Source organism: Suillus plorans, assembly GCF_016647745.1.
Source record: "Suillus plorans strain S12 chromosome Unknown HD556scaffold_12, whole genome shotgun sequence".
Lineage (NCBI taxonomy): Eukaryota > Fungi > Basidiomycota > Agaricomycetes > Boletales > Suillaceae > Suillus > Suillus plorans.
In genome coordinates this window covers 275129-293871 of record NW_024537396.1, presented here as the reverse complement: position 1 = coordinate 293871, position 18743 = coordinate 275129, and the positions used below count along the sequence as shown (strand labels likewise).

Here is an 18743-nt window from a genome sequence, read left to right as displayed (position 1 = left end):
ACCATTCCCTGCTGTGGTCGTGGTATTGTGCTTTGCGATGGACAAACGCATGTTTTCAGTGGAAAGACGCTTGTGGACCCTACTGCGGTTGTAGTATTGCGCTTTGCGATTGGCAAACACATGCAGAGTTGTGGTTTTCAGTGGACAGACGCTTGTAGAATTCGTACAAGGATACTTTGTGGAGGTTACTAGTGGATATGGGCCATGTAATGCGTGAACGCATTGTTGTTGAAGCAACCACATCCATTTGAATACTTCATCATCTGTTACAGCATCGAGCGAACACCAGGATAGAGTTATTTACCAGACATATGCAGGCCGATCGGAATTTAAGGTGGAGAATCGAGTAAAGACCGACATGGATGTCGAATTCCATGATACCAAGGTCCGACAAATTTCTAGAGGTCTTTGTCGTCGTGCCCGGCCTGGGCCATGCAACAGGCACTCCTCGACCAACCCATTAAGCCACTAGGTTCTTTGCATGTCCAAGCGTAGTGCTTTGAGACTTTCATCCTTGTGGGCAGGACCGGGTGAGAGTTGTCAATTTTAGCAGTAAGATGGTAGAAGGGATGAGATCAGACGCGCGATTGATCATAGAGTCTGTGCAAGTCCCGTGATAGTGCATTTTGTTTATTGCTACTAATGTTAGGCAGTACGTCGATGGAGTAAAAAAGGGACTTGTTTAGTCTGCGGTTGACATCCTTGCATGAATATATGCATCATTGAATATCAGGAACATGACGTACCAGCAAGTTCTGACGTCCAAGTATGCCCGACTTGTGCCATTTACAAGTACGATAGTAGTAGAACTTCACGGGAGCGCCAGTGGCTGTGCTCTACCGCATCATTTGGTTCAAGGCAATATTAATCACACGTGACGGTGCAATTTTCCGTGAATCGGAAATTTATCATAGCTAGGAAATTGCACTCATGCACATGAAAAGTCTAGGCTAGTACATCTGATATCTGAAACCGTCGCGAAAGCATCGTTCAACGATCCCTATTTGGCCTAGTCTCGGACGAGTTGCATTAAGTAACTAACTAGGCCAAAATGCGAACGGGGAACTGAATGACAACTGAATGACACAAGCGGTGCAAGATTATCATATCTAAACTTGATCAGGTGTGCAGATAATGAATTGCAGAACTAGTACTACAGGCAATACGCAAAAAATCTACATTAGATCTGTGTGCATCGTATGGAAAACCTCCTTGTCTGAAAATTTATTCAGGTAGTAATCATCACAGACCTCTAACGAGTTTGCAGCAGTTATCGTGCGATTCATCTTCGAACCATACACAGGGACGAGCTCGACGGCACAAGTAACAGCCGTCAGTGGAATGATGCTGCCAGGTCGGAAGATCCGACCTGTCTCATCCTGATGAAAGATTCGTTTCACCCTGTACATCCCAACGCTTGGCTCGTCAGCAGGCGTGGCTTTGATCTGGAAGTATTGAACGTATAAGAGAGGTGCAGCTTCAAGATAGCGAGGCAAAGTACGGCCTTTCTTGGCGGTAGGTTGGAAAACGCAACGCACTTGTGCGATGTAGACGTCTGCAGAGGTTGTAGTAGTAAGCACCTGAATGGCACCGCAGTAAAAATCTTACCATTACTCTCAGTTAATTGTACGAGAACTGCGTCACAATTCCCAAAAGGGAATGCCTCTGAGGGCGGATACGACTGGACGATTTGACTTGGCATGACAACTCGTGACTGGAAGTTGGAGAGGAGTTGTATGCGGAACTTGTTCCACGTCCTAACCGAACCTCCCCGACAGGTCCACGATGTTGTTGGGGCACCCTGGGATGACTTACTAATATACTCAGTGAGCGCCACAGCAAAGTCAGGAAGGGCGTAGGTGTACTGCAGATCGGGGACGGTAAATGATTTTCGATCAGGTGCGACCGTGACATGGAATGCAGCAGTAGCTTCTGCAGAAAGAAGTCCTGTTATGAAGTGGTTGCGGACTGGACGTGGACCATGGAAGCGCTTCTGCTGACTTGGGAGCGTGCGGGCTATCCATGCCAAGGTAGGATCTGTCTCTGCGACGATATCATCTTCAGCAGCAATGGCATTAACGAGCGGTGCGCCATGCGTCTGCAGGAGCGTGTAAAGATTGAAACGCTGCATGGTTTCGTCGCGATTGAGAATTTGAACAACCTGTAAAGTAAAACTCTTGGCTTGCCGGCTGGTCCTTTCGAATGGAAACTTGCAGTGAGTAATCAACAGCCGTTCGCTGACGTCTGCTGAGTACTGTATCAAACCACCGAGAGCTCTGATAGATCCAGCAAAGCTGTGAAACAACTCCAACTTTGGGATGAGAAAGTTGTCGATGGTTCCACGCTTGCCTCTCCGAGCACCGGCATCGAGGATGCCTTGTTTTAAGCGATGAAACTCGTCGAGGGACTGAACCATAGAAGCGATGGATGAGTCGGTGTGCACGGGGCTCTGTGCCTGATAAAAGAACTCGGTGAGGGCACGTATAGCATGAACGAAATCGGGGGTTGCATTTGTCGCGCCAGCGATAGTGGCAATCATGGTGCGTTCAATGTCGCGATGTTCCCGGCAAGTCATCTGGCTGATGTGGGAGACGCCAGAGCCAAAATGACGTGTTCCGACTCGTTTATGGTGAGCCTTGTAACGCGCATCGAGTTCCTCCTCCCCAACAACTTCCTTGCACCATTTTAGAGCATGGTCACCAAAAAACTTATGACAGGTGTGAAGGAGTTCGCCAGGCAACATATAACCAGGATCCGCAAACCTCCAATCTCTCCAAAACGGTTGATGGACGCCACTAAGCATCAACGATTTAGCTTCGACTTGGAAGCGCGGTACACTCCATGGATCAATGCGTTTGGATAGGTCGTAGATGAGCGTGAGCGTGTGTTGGCCTGTTCGAGGGGGATAGATATGAGCACTACCGAAGTCACTTTGAGTGGCCATCGTGACTGGTGATGCGTTCTTCGAGACACAAGCAACAAGCTGTGCTTCAGGAAGGTCGGCTGTGTAGGCGACAAGCGGAGTAAAACAGTGCCGGATATAACCCATGGGATCTGCCATGTATTCACCAATCTTTGTGGCAACTTTGCATCTGGCGAATATCGTGTCCATACATTTGTGGAAGAGACGGGCATGGAGGAGCGTTTGATAGTCTGCGTGAGCATCGAACTTCGGAATTGGGATAAATGCGATACAACGCCATGCATGAGCGGTGGCCTTCATTCGAACTTCGGATTGAATATTGCCAATCGTAAGGAATATTGGGTGCATTTCTAATCCTCCTGTCATCCTGGTTACGGGCGTTTTGTCAGATGCAAGAATGATTGGTACTATAGTGGCGCCTTCTGGAAGGTCATTCTGTTAAAGATTAGCGAGCAATTTCGTTTATTCAAAGATCCATACTTGAATGGTGAAAGCCCTCTCACTAGTGAAGAATTCGCCGTATTCACGCTCTGAGCCAGTCATAACAAGGTGGGGATCGTACATCATGTGATTGGAAAATATCGGGTTTGCAAAGAGATCTTTAACGACTTCAAGACCGTCACGCCAGATGAGTTCCATTGGCCTCGCAGTTGTGTAGTCGATAAACTCGAATGTCGTTGATTGCCACTGAGGGCCACTTGGCAATACATCAATCCAGCCAAATAGTTGATCTGCGCTCTTGAAGGATGGTCGGGATCTACTAGTTTTAAACTTAGGTGAAGTTCAGGCTGTTAGCCACAGTGTGGAACTGCAAAGGCGGATGCTACTCACCCAGTCTAGTTTCAGAAACTTGTTAATGTCGGTTTTGGTCAGCCGCTGCACGATGAATTCTGCTAGCTGCCATTCAGCCTGATCGACGAATGGGTATGAGGGATTTATTGCTCTGCGGCGCTTTTGGTCAGGATCATGATCCTCCATTGTCTGCAAGATATTGTGTCCCCGACCAAAAAGGTACCCTGATTTTGAATGATACTGGCCAGTTACCTCTTCCTGGCCGCTATCGCCTCGTTGAAAAGCTGGAGGAACTGGTAAGCGGTAAGTGGGTTCGTTGCTCCAACAAGAATGCACCGGATCATTGAGATGATCCAAAACAGCGAGATTTGAGACGAATTCTAGTCTGCAATTCGGGCATCTTGCAGAGGAACTACTGATCGTGATGAAGTCAGCGTGATGAAGTCAGTCAGTCACTGCTACTATTTGATGCGGCCTAACTCACCCGTTGTGATCGTGTAGTATTTCTAGTCCAGCTGCAGTGCAGCCCGAGTCAGCCTGTTCCATCGTGCTCCTGCCAGGATTCAACGTTCAACTTTCTTCAAACTCCGACCCACTTGGTTTGTTGCCTCACTGCTTGCTAAGATAGTAGCAGATACACATCCAGCTGTACTTATGGTTCCCCCATCCCTTCATATTTCGTCATCTGTATCTACTATGTCAGGATCTAGCGGATGGACTCGTGTTGAGTCCCTCTGTAATTCCAACCCTTCCAAATCAGCGGAAGAGAAGGTCATTGCTTTGACCACAGACCTCCCACATTCAGACTCTGTCCCCTTCTCGCGCTCAGCGACCTCCTCCTCAAACTCAATTCGCTCTGGTCACGAGTCCCCTATTGGCAGCTCTCGCAGCTCCCGGCGGGGAGTGCGTTCTGCAAACAGAAGCCACCCTTTCACACGTCGTCCCACCCAAGTCGGGCTGCGTTTTGCCATGAAGGCAGTCCGAAGAAATCATCACTCTGACATCACTCTTAATGATGTCATTAAGGCGAGCAAGTATTGAAGCCACTGAATAACTGATTATTTATGGTGTATTTGACTGTTACAGGGGCGAGACCTTTTTTTGAGCGGTCTCTCATCCTTCTCAGATGATACAATCAAATTAGTAGCAAATGCTAAGCACGCTGCACGAGAAAATAGCCGTCAAAAACTCCTGCAACTCGGTTGGGAGATCGAAGAGGCGAAACTCAACAAGCTAGTCCTCATAGCATTTGAGGACGAGGAGAAGCAGCGCTTGAAAATGGCAGACTCGGATTATCACCTCTTCAAGAAGCTCCTGGTGGACCGGGATATTCCGGCCCTAGACCAGGATGTCGAATGCCTTGCGGAGTCACATGATAGCGAACTCGAAGACTTAGCTACAGCCGACGAACAGCTGTTCCAAATGTCGTCCATATCATCGCTTGCTACCAAATACGTCTCCCACAGGTTCCCCCAGAACAGTAGCGATACGGAGTACGAACCTGGTGAGGAGGAACAATATGACAAGTATAATCATAGCGACAACAGTAGCAACTCGGACAATGACGAGGCGGAAGGTAGCCACGTCTCTACCCTAAAATGAAACAACTTACAAACTTACCCTTTCAGGTTGAACGTTGTCCACGAGGACAGAGTGCGGACAGATGGGCCGGCGGCGTCAATTACAATCCTTTTTTGACTCAATTCACTACTTTCCTGGCAGGTTCTGAGTTCCTATCACGAGACCCCTGATCATGATCTTTTTCAATTCTATACGTTGTATTTTAGCGCTCTGAATAACAGAAGCTTTCGTTTGATTGGCGATCGATGAGTACGTTCGCATTGGGTAAGATCAGATAACTAACGTGGATTCACACCACGAGCATCGATGAGCAATCCTCCAGCCAATTCCACTACCAGCAGGCGAAAGCCCAACCCCGCAAGAGTACGTACGATCTAAATTCTGTTCGCTCTTCTTTCCTGACTGCCGTGTAGAAAGGTTTCCGGCCTGGAGTCAATTCAGAACTCAACCCCAGTGGGCAGCCAGTCATCACTCAACTCAACCTACTCGGTGATCGCGTACAAACGCCTGAACAATACCAGGTTCAGATGAATCCCTCCATGCAGCATCCCACGCATTCCCATCAAGCGTCAACGGCACCTCAGCCCCAACAGTATCAACTACCGGTACCACAATATCTGCCGCCCCCACCCCATCAGCACCAACCCCAGCACCAACCTCCCCAGCAGTATGAGCCGCCGCCGCAGCCCCAGTACCAACCTCTCCAGCAGTATGAGCCGCTGCCGCAGCCCCAGTACCAACCTCTCCAGCAGTATGAGCCACCGCCGCAGCCCCAGTACCAACCTCCCCAGCAGTATGAGCCGCCGCCGCAGCCCCAGTACCAACCTCCCCAGCAGTATCAAGCTCACCAGCGGTATGAGCCCCAGCAGCATCAACGCCACGAATGGAACACGGGTACGGCGCAGTCGCAGGCGTATGCAGGCGCATTCGCACTTCTCCAGGGTGAAGGATCAAGGCTGCCGTCACAACCAGATCTCGGGAGCGGGTCTATGGCCCCATGGGGGGTTTCGCGACTCATTGCCCTTGCACCCTACCATGTGGGAGAGAACGTCCGTGGGGAGCAAACCCAAGGCGTTATTCGTGTAAGTGATCATTCCTCCGAGCTTGAATACTAACTTAGTGACTATACAGCGCACAAAACACGTTTCGGACAGCGGGAGACGACGACAAAAGACGAACCTACCTCCCACACCCATGATACCAGTAGCCAATGCGCCCGAGGAGCCTGCAGCACCTATTTCGACGCGCATCGCACTCGATTCAAAAGAGGTGCGACAGTATAAGGAGCTCGCTAAAGAGAAACTTCGGGGCTTGATCGTTACGGTGGCTGCTAATACTGACGGTGCTCCGAATGACGCAATGCGCAACACGATGATCGAAACCGCGCTGCAAAACGCACGAATTGAGCTCTACGGTCAAGGTATGTTTTATTTGTTTCGAAATCATCTACTACTGATAAGTTACTAGTGGATATCGAGAACATCAAAGGTATACATAACTACATGGTGGCTTCATTAGCAGACATGCGACGCGCTCTCAAAGTACATGCGCTCAATACCGTTCCGCTAGGCTACAGCCTCCGCCTACCTTTATTTTCCCTGCTCGACGAGGCGGCGCACAAACGGGACACAATCCAAACGCTGCTAGACGGAGGGAGGTACCTACATTTGTATGAGCAGGTACCCGTTTTTTTATCATCAGCGGGACTGTTTCTCACTCACACCTGCAGACTGTCGACGACGTGGATATCGAACGGCTACTCGAAAACGAGGTCCTCGTCAACATGGTTATCGACGTGTTGATCGGAGGTTGGGACGCCAACTTGGAAGGCCCAATGGACCGAGTGTTCGCATCCTGCGGCGCTGCGATCTATTGTGTGCTATATGCACATCGCACAGGCCGATTCACTGACGTGTCAGTGAATTCGGCCACGTTCGACGATGCATACCAAGATATCATGGCGATCGTTCGAACTATTCGTGCTTCGGATGTCTTGAGTGCGAGGTTTGATGGGGTACAGCAACAGGTTGGCCTCCGAGTGGCCAACCATTAGCTCAGTAGTACGACGCGCTGATAATAATAATCTTTCACATCTAATCACATCGAATTCCGTAAAGTTTACGACGTAAATTCGACGTCCGAGTCCTCCACCAATCGCCTGAGTTCGCTACTGAAGTCGTAAGTGTTCGTAACGCGCGTAGGTTAAGCGTTCATTTCAGTCATTTTGCAGATGTAGGTACAATTACATCAAGTACTGAGTACGAATGTATCCTTCGACAACCATTGGCATCTAGAAGCTTTATTAAGGTACTTATTGATATCTTGTCGCAGAAAATACTGCCGACAGGAGCTAGATATGCTTCGTCAACAAATACCAGGCAATGAGCAATCATACTGCGAATGAGAACTAAACAAAAACACGTCTTGGGGCGAGTCTTTGCCAAGTATCCATACCAGAGCTGCGGGTCAAATTATGCAATCATATGTGGTCCACTCACTGCGTGGCATGAGCGGTTGACGGTTGACCAGACTAACAGTTTGAACAAGCTTCCATGGAGACGGCAGCGTGTTAGTCAGACTGCCTGACCTTGACAACACGGAGAAGACCCAGTTACGCCACAAACAAAGCGTAGCATCGAGACTGGACCGTTAAAATTGGACAGGAACTTGAGGGAAACACTGACGCACTTCAGCAGATGCATTGACTCGGGCAGGGAACGAATACATTTTCAATGGCTGTCATAAGTGCCGAGCTGCTTGAGCTTTGTTGTGTGGTAGGGCTGTACGATGGGGAGGCCTGGAAGTATTCTACTCGATGATTACCAATGATCTGGAATTTGAAATACAAGCTCGGCTGCTTGTTCGCGTTTTTCTTGAGATTCAATATAGTAGTAGGTATAACATCCTCATGTCACCAGCATCAGGCACCGACAACGAGAATCAATGCACCAACTTGAATGATGAGCAGCCTCCCTCGCAGTATGACGTCGTAGGACCCATCGAGGAGTGAGCTGCAGCTTCCTGGAATCTGTCGCCCGTCTAACAGCAAGACAGGGACAAGATGGTAAATGTTGAACCTTTGGTGGCGCTGCCATCAGGAATGTATGTGTTTCTGCCCTGACGGGCGTCTTCGCCACTCCTCACTAGAATTGCAGTTCGAATGCGGGACCTCTGGTACAGGAAAGTACATCCAATGTTCCACCAGTCAGCAATTTAGCTCTGTAAGTTCTTGTTAATAATGACGTCAAACATATTTCTCAATTGTCTCAGCGAGGCGGAGAAGGATCAGCCGACTTTAAGCGATTTGTGAGCCAAAAACTTGAAGCCAAGCGATCGCAGCTAACGACGCCCCACACACAGAGCAAACATCATGAAGCAAGTATTGGATATTCTCCAGGACTCAACAATTGTGTCGAAGAGTGGAAAGGACGAACGGTCTCGTTTCTGGGGAGTGTACAAAAGAGTCGCGGAGGAACACGACAGCGAATTCCTCGAGCGATACACTACCGACATGGACATTGTCTTGATCTTTGTAAGTTTTGCGTGCTTATCTACATTCCATTTTGAGGCTGATGTTTAACCAGTCTGGTCTTTTCTCCGCTGTCAGCACGTCTTTCATTGTTGCGATGGAGTCCAATCTCAGTCCCGACCCTAGTGACACCACGAATGCCCTTTTGAAGCAACTTGTACAGATCGGACTCGGCAACCTCGCTGAGGCAGGCTCCAAGCCTGCAGACCCAGCATCTACGTGGTTTCTGACTGCGCCGACCTTATGGATTCAAATGATCGCATATGCGAGTCTGTCCATGAGCTTGCTTGCTGCATTCGGTGCTGTGCTGGGAAAGCAGTGGCTCGGGTACTACAAGTCGAATAGATATGGCCGCGGCTCGCAGGAGCAGCAAGGGAAGCGCAGGCAAGAGAAGTTCAACGGCCTCGTCACATGGTATTTCGATGCTGTCGTACAATCCTTTCCGGTCTTACTTCAGATATCTCTTCTTCTCTTTGGGATCGCTCTTGGCGCCAAATTGTGGTACGAGCAGGCGAGCATTGCCTGGGTCATCATCGGAACGACGGTCTTCGGATTTCTGTTTTATTCCCTGACTGTGATGGCGTGTCTGATATCTACTGCCTGTCCATTTCAGACACCGACATCGACGATATTATACGTGTTGCGCATCGACAGTAAGATCATGAATTCTGGTGATTGTTCCCTATCTGAATCAATATTGCAGGATTTCTCCACCTGGCATTCAAACGAGTGTCCTGTTATTTCCAGTGGCTCATGATGTCACTGCATGGTGAGTTATGTCTTCTTCACGCGCACAGGTTTTGACCGTTTCATGTTAGCCGTGCTGGAACGATTGTCTAGTATCGTTAGATTGGGATGGACCCTATCATCTGAAGTATTTAGAGGTGACGATCTTATCTACTATCACAAAAATGCTCAAGGCTCAATCATTTCCCAGGTCCTGTACCTCCGGTAGGTACATCCACACAATGATCTCTTTAGCATTTAATCACTTGGACTTCATAACTGGTTGCATTCTTTGGTTTTCATACTCTTCAACAAGGTTATAGACTCAGAGGCGCAACTGCTCGGCCAGTATCTGGATGTTTTGGCGGAGATTCATCCCACCCTTACCCTCTATCTCCCTGACATACCCACAAACGATCTCGAAGCACCTAGCGTCAAGTGGCTGCTCGAGACATCTACGGATCCTCAAGTATTTATTGCCGCTGCCAGGCTTGTTCCGCAGGTCGAATGGCCCCTGGATCCTGACGTTCAAGACATACTGCATCAGCTGTTTGATATTTTCATAAGCTGCGTCAACATTCAGGGACGCATCGTACCATCGTTGAAGGAGAAGGCCTCTGCATGTGCCATGGCTCTAAGTCATCTATACTATGGATGTGTTCTTCAAGCATATCCTGATCGTGGCGAATTTACTGTCCGTTGGAGACAAGACTTCGACATGTTTGTTGGGATTTCCCTGGCCATGCGCACAACCGACCAGACAGTGCTTGACACGACTATGAATCTTTGTCATCCAGATGGCAATAGGTGGGACATTTTTTGGTCAGAGGCTTCCCCTGACTCCCTCCCTGAGTGGCTGTCGCATGTCCTTCCTTATCACTTTGTTACTGGGCGAGTGAACGAAGACATAGAAGACCTCGCGATAAAAGTGATGTCAAAGCTACTATCATCCCCATCCTCTTCGTCAAAACAAATCGTGGCCAATTGCATTTTTCTTGCTTGCGTCATGGTCGGAGCTCAGGTTGACAAGAAAGACATAGTTCGAATTGATAAAAGGTGCCATCGACTCATTTTGTAGTTTTCTGTCTTCATTAACAAAGAGATCGTGTAGCCCTACTCTGCCTCGACTCAGGAAGTCTCTTTTGGCGCAGTTCCAAAAGGCTCTCTGGGCATACGACGGAGATGAACTCGACCAAGATAGGACAGGAGTCGCCCGCCGGGCATTGAGACTCCTCGACATTATCTGTCGCATCATTGAGCTTGCTGGACGTTCATATCGTCCTTTATTCCACACCATGCGGAACCTGGACGTGTGCAGGAAGATTTATTCACGAGCGAGATCATCCGAACAAAAAGATGCTTCGGTTTCTTTGGCAGTGCTGCGAAAGGTACTGCACTTCACATTCGCTGCTTCTGACGTTTCTCGGGACCCTGCCAGGCTGTGGTCAGCCGACTGGTTTTGGCAAGGCAATTCGCACACACCAGAAGACTTTGACTGGCTTGTAGACTACCTTGACTACATCTATTTTGACGATGAAGCGGTATATGACATTCTCTTACTGCTGAGTAGCATGGGAATGTGCTGCAGTCCCGCTAAACAACATCTGTTCATCGAGAGGCTAATCGCCTACATGGATAGCAACAGTGCCCGAGAACAAATTGCCTTGATTGATGTCATTGATGATTCGACGCTACGGGACATAGTTTTTACCAAGCTTTCCCCCGCTATCCTGTCTGTGGTTTGTCCACACCCAGGTACAACACCCGCCAATGTTCCTGACCGCCTTGTCGATTATCACCGCGACTTGTGATATGTCGAACTGGTCTGTGCCCTTGCGAGGAATTCCAACTGGCACTCCCATTTGTCTAGTGATCGTCATATCGATCGGTGCATCAGTATGATTCCAAAGTACTGCAATTCCGAATCACCCACGCAGCATGCCTTTTACATAGCCGGTATCTTCCTCCAAATCACACCTAATCAAACACCAGTCACATCGCTCGATTCTGTTACGGAGCAGCAATGGTGGGACGTGATGAGAAGCGCGTGGAACAAACCTCCCTATGACATTGACGATGCACGCCATTTCAATCCCCTCCCTGTTCTTGTGGGTGGCACAAAAAAGTATATGCACATTGCTTCGAAATCTGATCTCAAGTTGCTCATCGGAAGTGTGGATGAGTTTCTTGAAAGTCTGGAGCCGAAGATGCAACTGCAGAAGATGGGCCTGGCGTTGAGATTGGAGGTGGGACCGGAGATGGGAGGTTTAGAGCAGGGAGAGGGAATCATCATTGCTGTGAAGGAGTTGAGGACTGTAGCCAGCAACATGCTGGAGAGCTTTGGTCAATAGTCAGTAGTCCCCTCATCATGACGGTGCTTGCATGTTGTTCAAGTCCTGGAATAGAGGAAGTCACGGGGCAGTGTGTGCACGGAAGTGGGAAGTATCAAGACCTCAACGAAATTGATATTGAATCGTCAGTCATCTCTGACTTGGTAGACGCATGTCATGCGTGAGGCGTTGGGGAACGACAGGCATGACATGCGTATATTTTGGAGACCAGCATGTAAATACCTACTGGGGGAGGGGAGGTTGGTCCACGGGGTCAATGTCACTGGCAAGGTTCTACCCTCGGCTGAGTCGCATTGCGACCTTTCGGCCGACTGCATTGACGAGTCTGAGGTAGACGCATTCAAGTATGACTTATCCGGCCTGTTATCGTTCCGTTCCCAATGGAAAGGGGTTGTATTGACTTATCTTCACCTTGTTATAGATGCATCATTAGAATTATAGAATCACTGTAGTTTGCATACATTATGGCAGCTCTAGAGTTATGCACCAGTATTCGCGGATAGAAGTTGCAGTATGATATGAAGTCTAACAGCGTTCGAAGACAATTTGAAGACCCGATAAAGATCCGGTAAGCTTGCCACCTGCACGACATCATTGTCCTTGGGAGCTGCCAGGTACTTGCGCATCGCATGAAATAGGATGTTTTGAATGCGCCATGCTTCATATTTCTGCTTGTCTTGTTCATCTTCGTCAGAGGCGGCCACTGAGATGACGGACAGTGGGGCTGGGGAGTAGAAGTACGCTACCTCGCGCATGAAAGAGCAAAAACACTCTTGCTCGGATTCCCAGAGGACCTGAGACGACTTGGTATCTGTGGAATGAGAATATAGCGTTGGAACGTACCTGAAATCCAAGATGCATCAGGAACATGGATAGCTTGTCGAGATTGGGAGTGTACTCGCGAAGAAGGTGCGGTAGTGTCTTCGTCGGTCTCTGAAATGTACAAGCAAAAATACTCGTGCAGCATCTCTCGGCGATCCATCAAAGTCTTGACTATTCGCCGTGAAAGAACACTGAGTGGATCTTGCACAGCATACTTGTTCATTACAGCAAGTATTCAGGCGTATTCTTCTGAGGAACTTCGGAGAGCAGACAATCGAGTGGGTGTATCATAGAACATGTCTTCAATGTGGTGAATTGAGTGAAGAGAGAGATTTGTTTGACTTCTTAGGGACATACTGTGATGGTGGTTCCGTTTTTTCCAGCCCAAGCTTTCTGGTCTGGCGTGTATCCTGCTTTCGACAGGACGAGACCGCCATCAACATAAGCAGCCCTGTAGGATTCTCGTCAGGTGTTTTCGTTCCGTGCACAATTTATTTAATACATACTTCCAAGCACAGTTTCTTGACTTGGTCTTCATGATCACCGTCAAGTGCGCTGCGTGCGCGACATGAGATATAGATGCTAGAGCCTCCCCTCGGAACCCGTAAGTAGTCAGCTTGGAGAGGTCAGAGAAGGTGGTCAATTTGGAGGTAGTAAAACGCTCAGCGAGCAAGGGTAGGTCCTCTTTCTTCAAACAAGCTCAATGGAAAGCCTCCATGCGAATGCGAGGAAGACATACACAAATGCCACAGCCGTTGTCCTGAATCTGAAGCAGCTTCATACTGCCATCCTTGACGGTGACTTGAATCGAAGTGGATCCTGCGTCGGGGCTATTTTCCAGCAGCTCTTTTAATGCAGAAGCGGGTCTGTGTATGATCTAGTAGAGACGAAATTCATCAGCACTTATTCACGCCTGTACCGTGCGGCGTGGTGTCAACCCAGCGCGTCAAGAGTGGCGAGCGCCGAGCACTCTTAGTGCTCATCACGTGATCGTTACGTTGCTCGATGATCGTGTCCTTCCTTGCTCCCAAAAAAATCAATCAGCATCTTCGATATGGGGAAGCGAACCCCGAGCTACCCTGAATTCTAAGCTTCAAAGCTTGAGAGGCGGTAATGTTAACCATTACACCATATCGTATCCGGTCTTATGTGAGTGTAGATGGCCAAACAAAATATTAATATGTATTGCCAAGTGTCAGCTTCAATGGATGCCTCAAACACGTTATCATGATATCACATAAAGACTGGGCCTAGAAGGATCTATCATCATCATGATGGTAAGGTCGCAGTTCACTGCAGGGAGCTCTCACGAAAAGTTTTGGCGTCAACGCTCGCAAGCACGTGTTTGTCATGGTTCGAGTCGTAGCCGCCCAAACGACTTGCTGTGTGCCACCTCCATCTGCTCTGTTCGCTCACCTCAGACTCTTCCAAATTTCACTAGCTTTTCTTGGAATCATCATGTCACAAGCATCAGCCACCGACGACGCCGAGGATCAACGCACCCACAATGACTCGGATGAGCAGCTTCCTCCGCAAAACGACGTTGTAGGACCCATCGAGGAGTGAGTTGCAGCTTCTTGGAATATATCGTCGATCTAACAGCCAGACAGGGAGAAGATGAATGTTGAACCTCTGACAGAACTGCCATCAGGGATGTATGTGTTTCTTTCCTGACGGAGGTCTGCGCCACTCCTTACTAGAATTGCAGCTCGAATGCTGGACCTTCACGGCCGTTGGGACCTCACGAACAGCAAAATACTTCCAATGTTTCATCAGTCGGTGATTTAGCAACGTAAGTTCTTGTCTATAATGATGTCAAATATGCTCCTCAATTGTCTCAGCGAGGCAGAAAAGGTTGTGGCAGAGAAGGACCAGCCAACTCTAAGCGAATTGTGAGCCAAAAACTTGAAGCCAAGCGATCGCAGCTGACCATGCCCTACACGCAGAGCAAATGTCATGAAGGAAGTGTTGGAGGTTCTCAAGGACTCGACGATTGCGTCGAAGAATGGAAAGGACGAACGGTCTCGTTTCTGGAGGGTGTACAAAAGAGTCGCGGAGGAACACGACAGCGAGTTCCTCGAGCGATACACTAGCGACCTGAACATCCTCCTGATCTTCGTAAGTTCAGCCTGCTTATCTGTATTCCGTTTCGAGCTTGATGTTCGACCAGTCTGGTCTTTTCTCCGCTGTCAGCACGTCTTTCATTGTCGCGATGGAGTCCGATTTCAGTCCCGACCCTAGCGACACCACGAATGCCCTTTTGAAGCAACTCGTGCAGATCGGACTCGGCAATCTCGCTGAGGCAGGCTCTACTCCCGTAGACCCAGCATCCGGCTGGTCTCCGACTGCGCCGACCTTATGGATCCAAACGATCGCATATGCGAGTTTGTCAATGAGCTTGCTTGCTGCGTTCGGGGCCGTGCTGGGAATGCAGTGGCTAGGGTATTACAAGTCGAACAGATATGGCCGTGGCTCGCAGGAGCAGCAAGGGAAGCGTAGGCAAGAGCAGTTCGACGGCATTGTGACATGGTATTTTGATGCCGTCGTGCAATCCTTTCCGGTCTTACTTCAGATATCTCTTCTTCTCTTTGGGATCGCTCTCGGCGCCAAATTGTGGTACGAGCAGGCGAGCATTGCCTGGGTCCTCATCGGAACGACTGTCTTTGGATTTCTGTTTTATTCCCTAACTGTAATGGCTTGTTTGATATCTTCCGCTTGTCCATATCAGACACCGATATCAATGCTATTACACGTGTTGCGCATCGACAGTAAGATCATTTTTTCCGAATTCTGGTGGTCTCCCCGGTCTGAATCAACATTGCAGGCGCTCTACGCCTGGGGTTCGACCTAGCTTTCTATTGTTTCCAGTGGCTCACAGCATCACTACACGGTGAGTTATGTCCTCTTCCATGTGTACAGGTTTTGACCGTTTCATGTCAGGCGTGCTGGGACGATTGCTCAGTATTATCAGATCGGAATGGACCCAGTTGTCTGAAGTATCTAGAGGTGACGATCTTATCTACTATTACAAAGATACTCGGGGCTCATTCACTCCCCAGGCCCTGTGGATGCGGTAGGTACATTCACACGACGATCTCTTCAGCAGTTAATCACTAGGCTTCATAACCGGCTGCGTTCTTCAACAAAGGTTATGGACTCAGAGGCACAACCGCTCAGCCAGGATCTGGATGTTTTGGCACAGAATCATCGCACCCTTAACCTCGACCTCCCTGACATACCCACCAGCGATTTCGAAGCCCACAGCGTCAAGTGGCTACTCCAGACATCTACGGATCCTGAAGTATTTCTCGCTGCTGCCAGTCTTGTCCCGCAGGTCGAATGGCCCCTGGATCTTGATGTTTCAGACATGCTGCATCAGCTGTCTGATATTTTTACGAGTTGCGTCGATATTCAGGAGCGCATCGTACCGTCTTTGGAGGAGAAGGCTTCGGCTTGTGCAATGGCTCTAAGTCATCTATACTATGGACGTGTTCTTCAGGCACATCCTGACCGTGGCGAATTTATTATCCGTGGAAGAGAAGACTGGCATGTCTTATATGAGATTTGGAGCATGCACACATCCGACCGAACAGTGCTTAACACGGCTAATTGTCTTACAAATGGCAATCACGGGGGTTATCTTTTATCACAGACTTGCCCCCACTCCGTCTATGAGCGGCTGTCACATCTTCTTCCTTATCACTTTGTAACTGGGCGAGTGACTAGATTCATAGAAAACCTCGCGATAACAGTGATATCAAAATTGCTATCATCCCCATCCTCTCCGTCGAATCAAATACTGGCCAATTGCATTCTCCTTGCTTGCGTCATGGTCGGGGCTCACGTTGACAAGAAAAACATAGTTCGGATTGATAAAAGGTAACATCGACTCATTCGGCATTTTTTTTGCCATGATTAACAAAGAGATCGTGTAGTTCTGCTCTGCCTCGACTCAGTAGGTCCATTTTGGCGCAGTTCCAAAAGGCTCTCTGGGCATGGGATGGAGGCGAGCTCGACAAAGATAGGACAGGAGTCGCACGCCGGGCATGGAACCTCCTCGATATCGTTTGTCGCATCGTCGAGCTTGCCAGGCCTCACCTTTCTTCTTCATTCAACCCTATGCGTAACCTGGAAGTGTGCAGGAAGATTTATTCGCGAGCGAGGTCATCCAAACAAAAAGATGCCTCGGTTTCTTTGGCAGGGCTGCGAAAGGTACTGCACTTCACGTTCGCTGCTTCCGATGTTTCTTGGGATCCTGCCGAGCTGTGGTTGGACCACCAGTTTGGGAGACGTGATTCGCACTCGCCAGAAGACTTTGACTGGCTTGTAGACTATCTTGACTTCATTTATTCCGACGACCACCAAGCGGCATATGATATTCTTTTTCTACTGAGTAGTATGGGAGTGTGTTGCAGCCCTGCTAAACAACATCTGTTCATCGAGAGGCTCATCGCCTGTATGGACAGCAACATGCCTCTCCATTTACGCCACGCCGCTCTTTGCGCTGCTCACAGTGCCCGAGAAGAAATCGCCTTGATTGATGCCCTTGACGATTCGACGCTACGGGACATAGTTTTGACCAAGCTCTCCCCCGCTATTCTATCCCTGCTTTGTCCGCACCCGGGTAGCACACTCGCTAATGATGGCCCCGACCTCTTTTTCGTTCGTGCCCGCGACTTGTGCTATGTCGAACTGGTCTGTACCCTTGCGGGGAATCCTGACTGGCACCCCCATTTGTCTGGGGATCGCCATATTGATTGGTGCATCAGCATGATTCCAAAGTACTGTAATCCCGAACCATCCACGGAGCATGCCTTTTTCATAGCTTGTATCCTCCTCCAAATCACACTGGAACAGACATCGGTTACATCGCTCAATTCTGTTACGGAGCAGCAGCTGTGTGACGTGATGAGAAGCGCGTGGAAGCGTCTTCCAATTAACATTCACCAAGCACGCTATTTCAAGCCCCTTCTTGTCCTTGTGGATGGCACAAAGAAGTATATGCAGATTGCTTCGAAATCTGATCTCGAGCAGCTTATCAGAAGTGTGGATTACTGTCTCATAGTTCTGCCGCCAATGATGCAACCGGAGATGGGACTGGAGATGCACGATTTAGAGCTGGGAGAGGGGATTATGATTGCTTTGAAGGAATTGAGAAATACAACCAGCAACATGCTGGAGAGCTTCGATCAATAACTATTAGTCCCCTAATCATGACTGTGCTTGCAAGTTATTAGAGTCCTGGAATAGAGGAAGTCATGGGGCAGTGTATGTACGGAAGCGGGAAGTATCAACACCTCAACGAAATCAATATTGAATGCACAAGTCATTTCTGAGGTTCTGCGCTCGGCTATCCTAGTCACGTCCCTTCATCAATATCCACAGAAAGACAAAGACAGGGTAACGAATTCGTCTCCATATCGCAATCGTCCTTTTTTTGGCAGAGTTGTAAACAATAGGGCTGAAATCAACAAATTTGTCTAGCGGAAGCGAACGGTTCTGCCTGTATGCGCAGTCGGATTACCTGGCTTCGATAAGCCGACGAAGGGGTTGCCCACCCCAATAACACCCTGTTGTGCGTTGTTCTCGCAGGTAAGCATAGCATATAAAATACTGGGTGAGAATTGGGACGGCGGGACGTCACCATCAACGGCGTCCATTTCGGAACTTCCGAAACGAAGGCATGAAACCAGGGAAGAACTTGTCGGTAAGGGTGGGTGATAACTTGAGGTATGATGAATAAAACTTAACTGCTTGACTTCTTCAGCACATACAGTGACGGTGCCGTTATTACCAAAATAAGTTTCCATATACCAGTCCTAATGAGGTGAAGGACTTAAGTATATTCATGAGCAGCCTGGGCAATGCAGATATCCGTTTCGTTTGATAGTACCACCTCAGTTAATTTTGGGTACAGAAGAAGGTGACGGATGGGCGGCGCAATGACACTGCAACTCCGCTCGAAATGCCGCTAGCGAACTTGGACTCTTGGAAGCCCCTAGACTTGCCCATAGTATGT

The 18743-nt window shown here is 48.8% G+C and overlaps 9 protein-coding genes and 1 non-coding gene across 10 annotated transcripts; 6 read left to right on the top strand and 4 right to left on the bottom strand.

The window, feature by feature from the left end:
- Nucleotides 1–953: 953 nt before the first annotated feature.
- On the bottom strand, nucleotides 954–3958 carry HD556DRAFT_1288094 (uncharacterized protein). Its single transcript, XM_041299354.1, has 5 exons — nucleotides 3755–3958; nucleotides 3404–3694; nucleotides 2974–3358; nucleotides 1609–2892; nucleotides 954–1555 (listed from the first exon to the last, which is right to left on the bottom strand). Exons 1-5 carry the CDS (start codon nucleotides 3899–3901, stop codon nucleotides 1176–1178), a joined length of 2487 nt encoding a protein of 828 aa, XP_041163445.1. The 5' UTR covers nucleotides 3902–3958; the 3' UTR covers nucleotides 954–1175.
- A 453-nt stretch (nucleotides 3959–4411) lies between these two features.
- Nucleotides 4412–5317, top strand: HD556DRAFT_1439970 (uncharacterized protein; the record flags this gene model as incomplete). The annotated part of the gene is made up of 2 exons (XM_041306030.1): nucleotides 4412–4732; nucleotides 4802–5317. The coding sequence occupies 2 exons, from the start codon at nucleotides 4412–4414 to the stop codon at nucleotides 5315–5317; spliced, it is 837 nt and encodes a 278-aa protein (XP_041163444.1).
- Nucleotides 5318–6709: 1392 nt separating this feature from the next.
- Nucleotides 6710–7387, top strand: HD556DRAFT_1348773 (uncharacterized protein). Its single transcript, XM_041302324.1, has 2 exons — nucleotides 6710–6975; nucleotides 7026–7387. The coding sequence occupies exons 1-2, from the start codon at nucleotides 6799–6801 to the stop codon at nucleotides 7347–7349; spliced, it is 501 nt and encodes a 166-aa protein (XP_041163443.1). The 5' UTR covers nucleotides 6710–6798; the 3' UTR covers nucleotides 7350–7387.
- Nucleotides 7388–8409: 1022 nt separating this feature from the next.
- Nucleotides 8410–10027, top strand: HD556DRAFT_159701 (uncharacterized protein). The gene is made up of 8 exons (XM_041309758.1): nucleotides 8410–8517; nucleotides 8567–8602; nucleotides 8657–8828; nucleotides 8881–9478; nucleotides 9529–9594; nucleotides 9644–9709; nucleotides 9763–9776; nucleotides 9848–10027. Exons 3-8 carry the CDS (start codon nucleotides 8667–8669, stop codon nucleotides 9872–9874), a joined length of 933 nt encoding a protein of 310 aa, XP_041163442.1. The 5' UTR covers nucleotides 8410–8517; nucleotides 8567–8602; nucleotides 8657–8666; the 3' UTR covers nucleotides 9875–10027.
- On the top strand, nucleotides 10028–11299 carry HD556DRAFT_159702 (uncharacterized protein). The gene is made up of 3 exons (XM_041309759.1): nucleotides 10028–10607; nucleotides 10663–10939; nucleotides 11122–11299. The coding sequence occupies exons 1-3, from the start codon at nucleotides 10180–10182 to the stop codon at nucleotides 11146–11148; spliced, it is 732 nt and encodes a 243-aa protein (XP_041163441.1). The 5' UTR covers nucleotides 10028–10179; the 3' UTR covers nucleotides 11149–11299.
- Nucleotides 11042–11992, top strand: HD556DRAFT_159710 (uncharacterized protein). The gene is made up of 2 exons (XM_041309760.1): nucleotides 11042–11901; nucleotides 11957–11992. Coding segments are annotated over exons 1-2 (453 nt in total). The 5' UTR covers nucleotides 11042–11449; the 3' UTR covers nucleotides 11958–11992.
- A 325-nt stretch (nucleotides 11993–12317) lies between these two features.
- Nucleotides 12318–13104, bottom strand: HD556DRAFT_1348759 (uncharacterized protein). Its single transcript, XM_041302323.1, has 2 exons — nucleotides 12746–13104; nucleotides 12318–12696 (listed from the first exon to the last, which is right to left on the bottom strand). The coding sequence occupies exons 1-2, from the start codon at nucleotides 12770–12772 to the stop codon at nucleotides 12382–12384; spliced, it is 342 nt and encodes a 113-aa protein (XP_041163439.1). The 5' UTR covers nucleotides 12773–13104; the 3' UTR covers nucleotides 12318–12381.
- HD556DRAFT_1232108 (histidine kinase-like ATPase) lies at nucleotides 12960–13601 on the bottom strand (the record flags this gene model as incomplete). Its single annotated transcript, XM_041297485.1, has 4 exons — nucleotides 12960–13024; nucleotides 13078–13175; nucleotides 13231–13412; nucleotides 13464–13601. Coding segments are annotated over 4 exons (483 nt in total), but the record flags the coding sequence as incomplete, so codon positions are not given.
- A 149-nt stretch (nucleotides 13602–13750) lies between these two features.
- On the top strand, nucleotides 13751–15220 carry HD556DRAFT_1266491 (uncharacterized protein; the record flags this gene model as incomplete). Its single annotated transcript, XM_041299116.1, has 8 exons — nucleotides 13751–13834; nucleotides 13884–14001; nucleotides 14063–14286; nucleotides 14335–14379; nucleotides 14433–14516; nucleotides 14566–14616; nucleotides 14671–14842; nucleotides 14895–15220. Coding segments are annotated over exons 2-8 (906 nt in total), but the record flags the coding sequence as incomplete, so codon positions are not given.
- HD556DRAFT_t42 lies at nucleotides 13772–13862 on the bottom strand. Its single transcript has one exon. It is a non-coding gene; the product is annotated as a tRNA-Glu (tRNA).
- Nucleotides 15221–18743: the final 3523 nt, after the last annotated feature.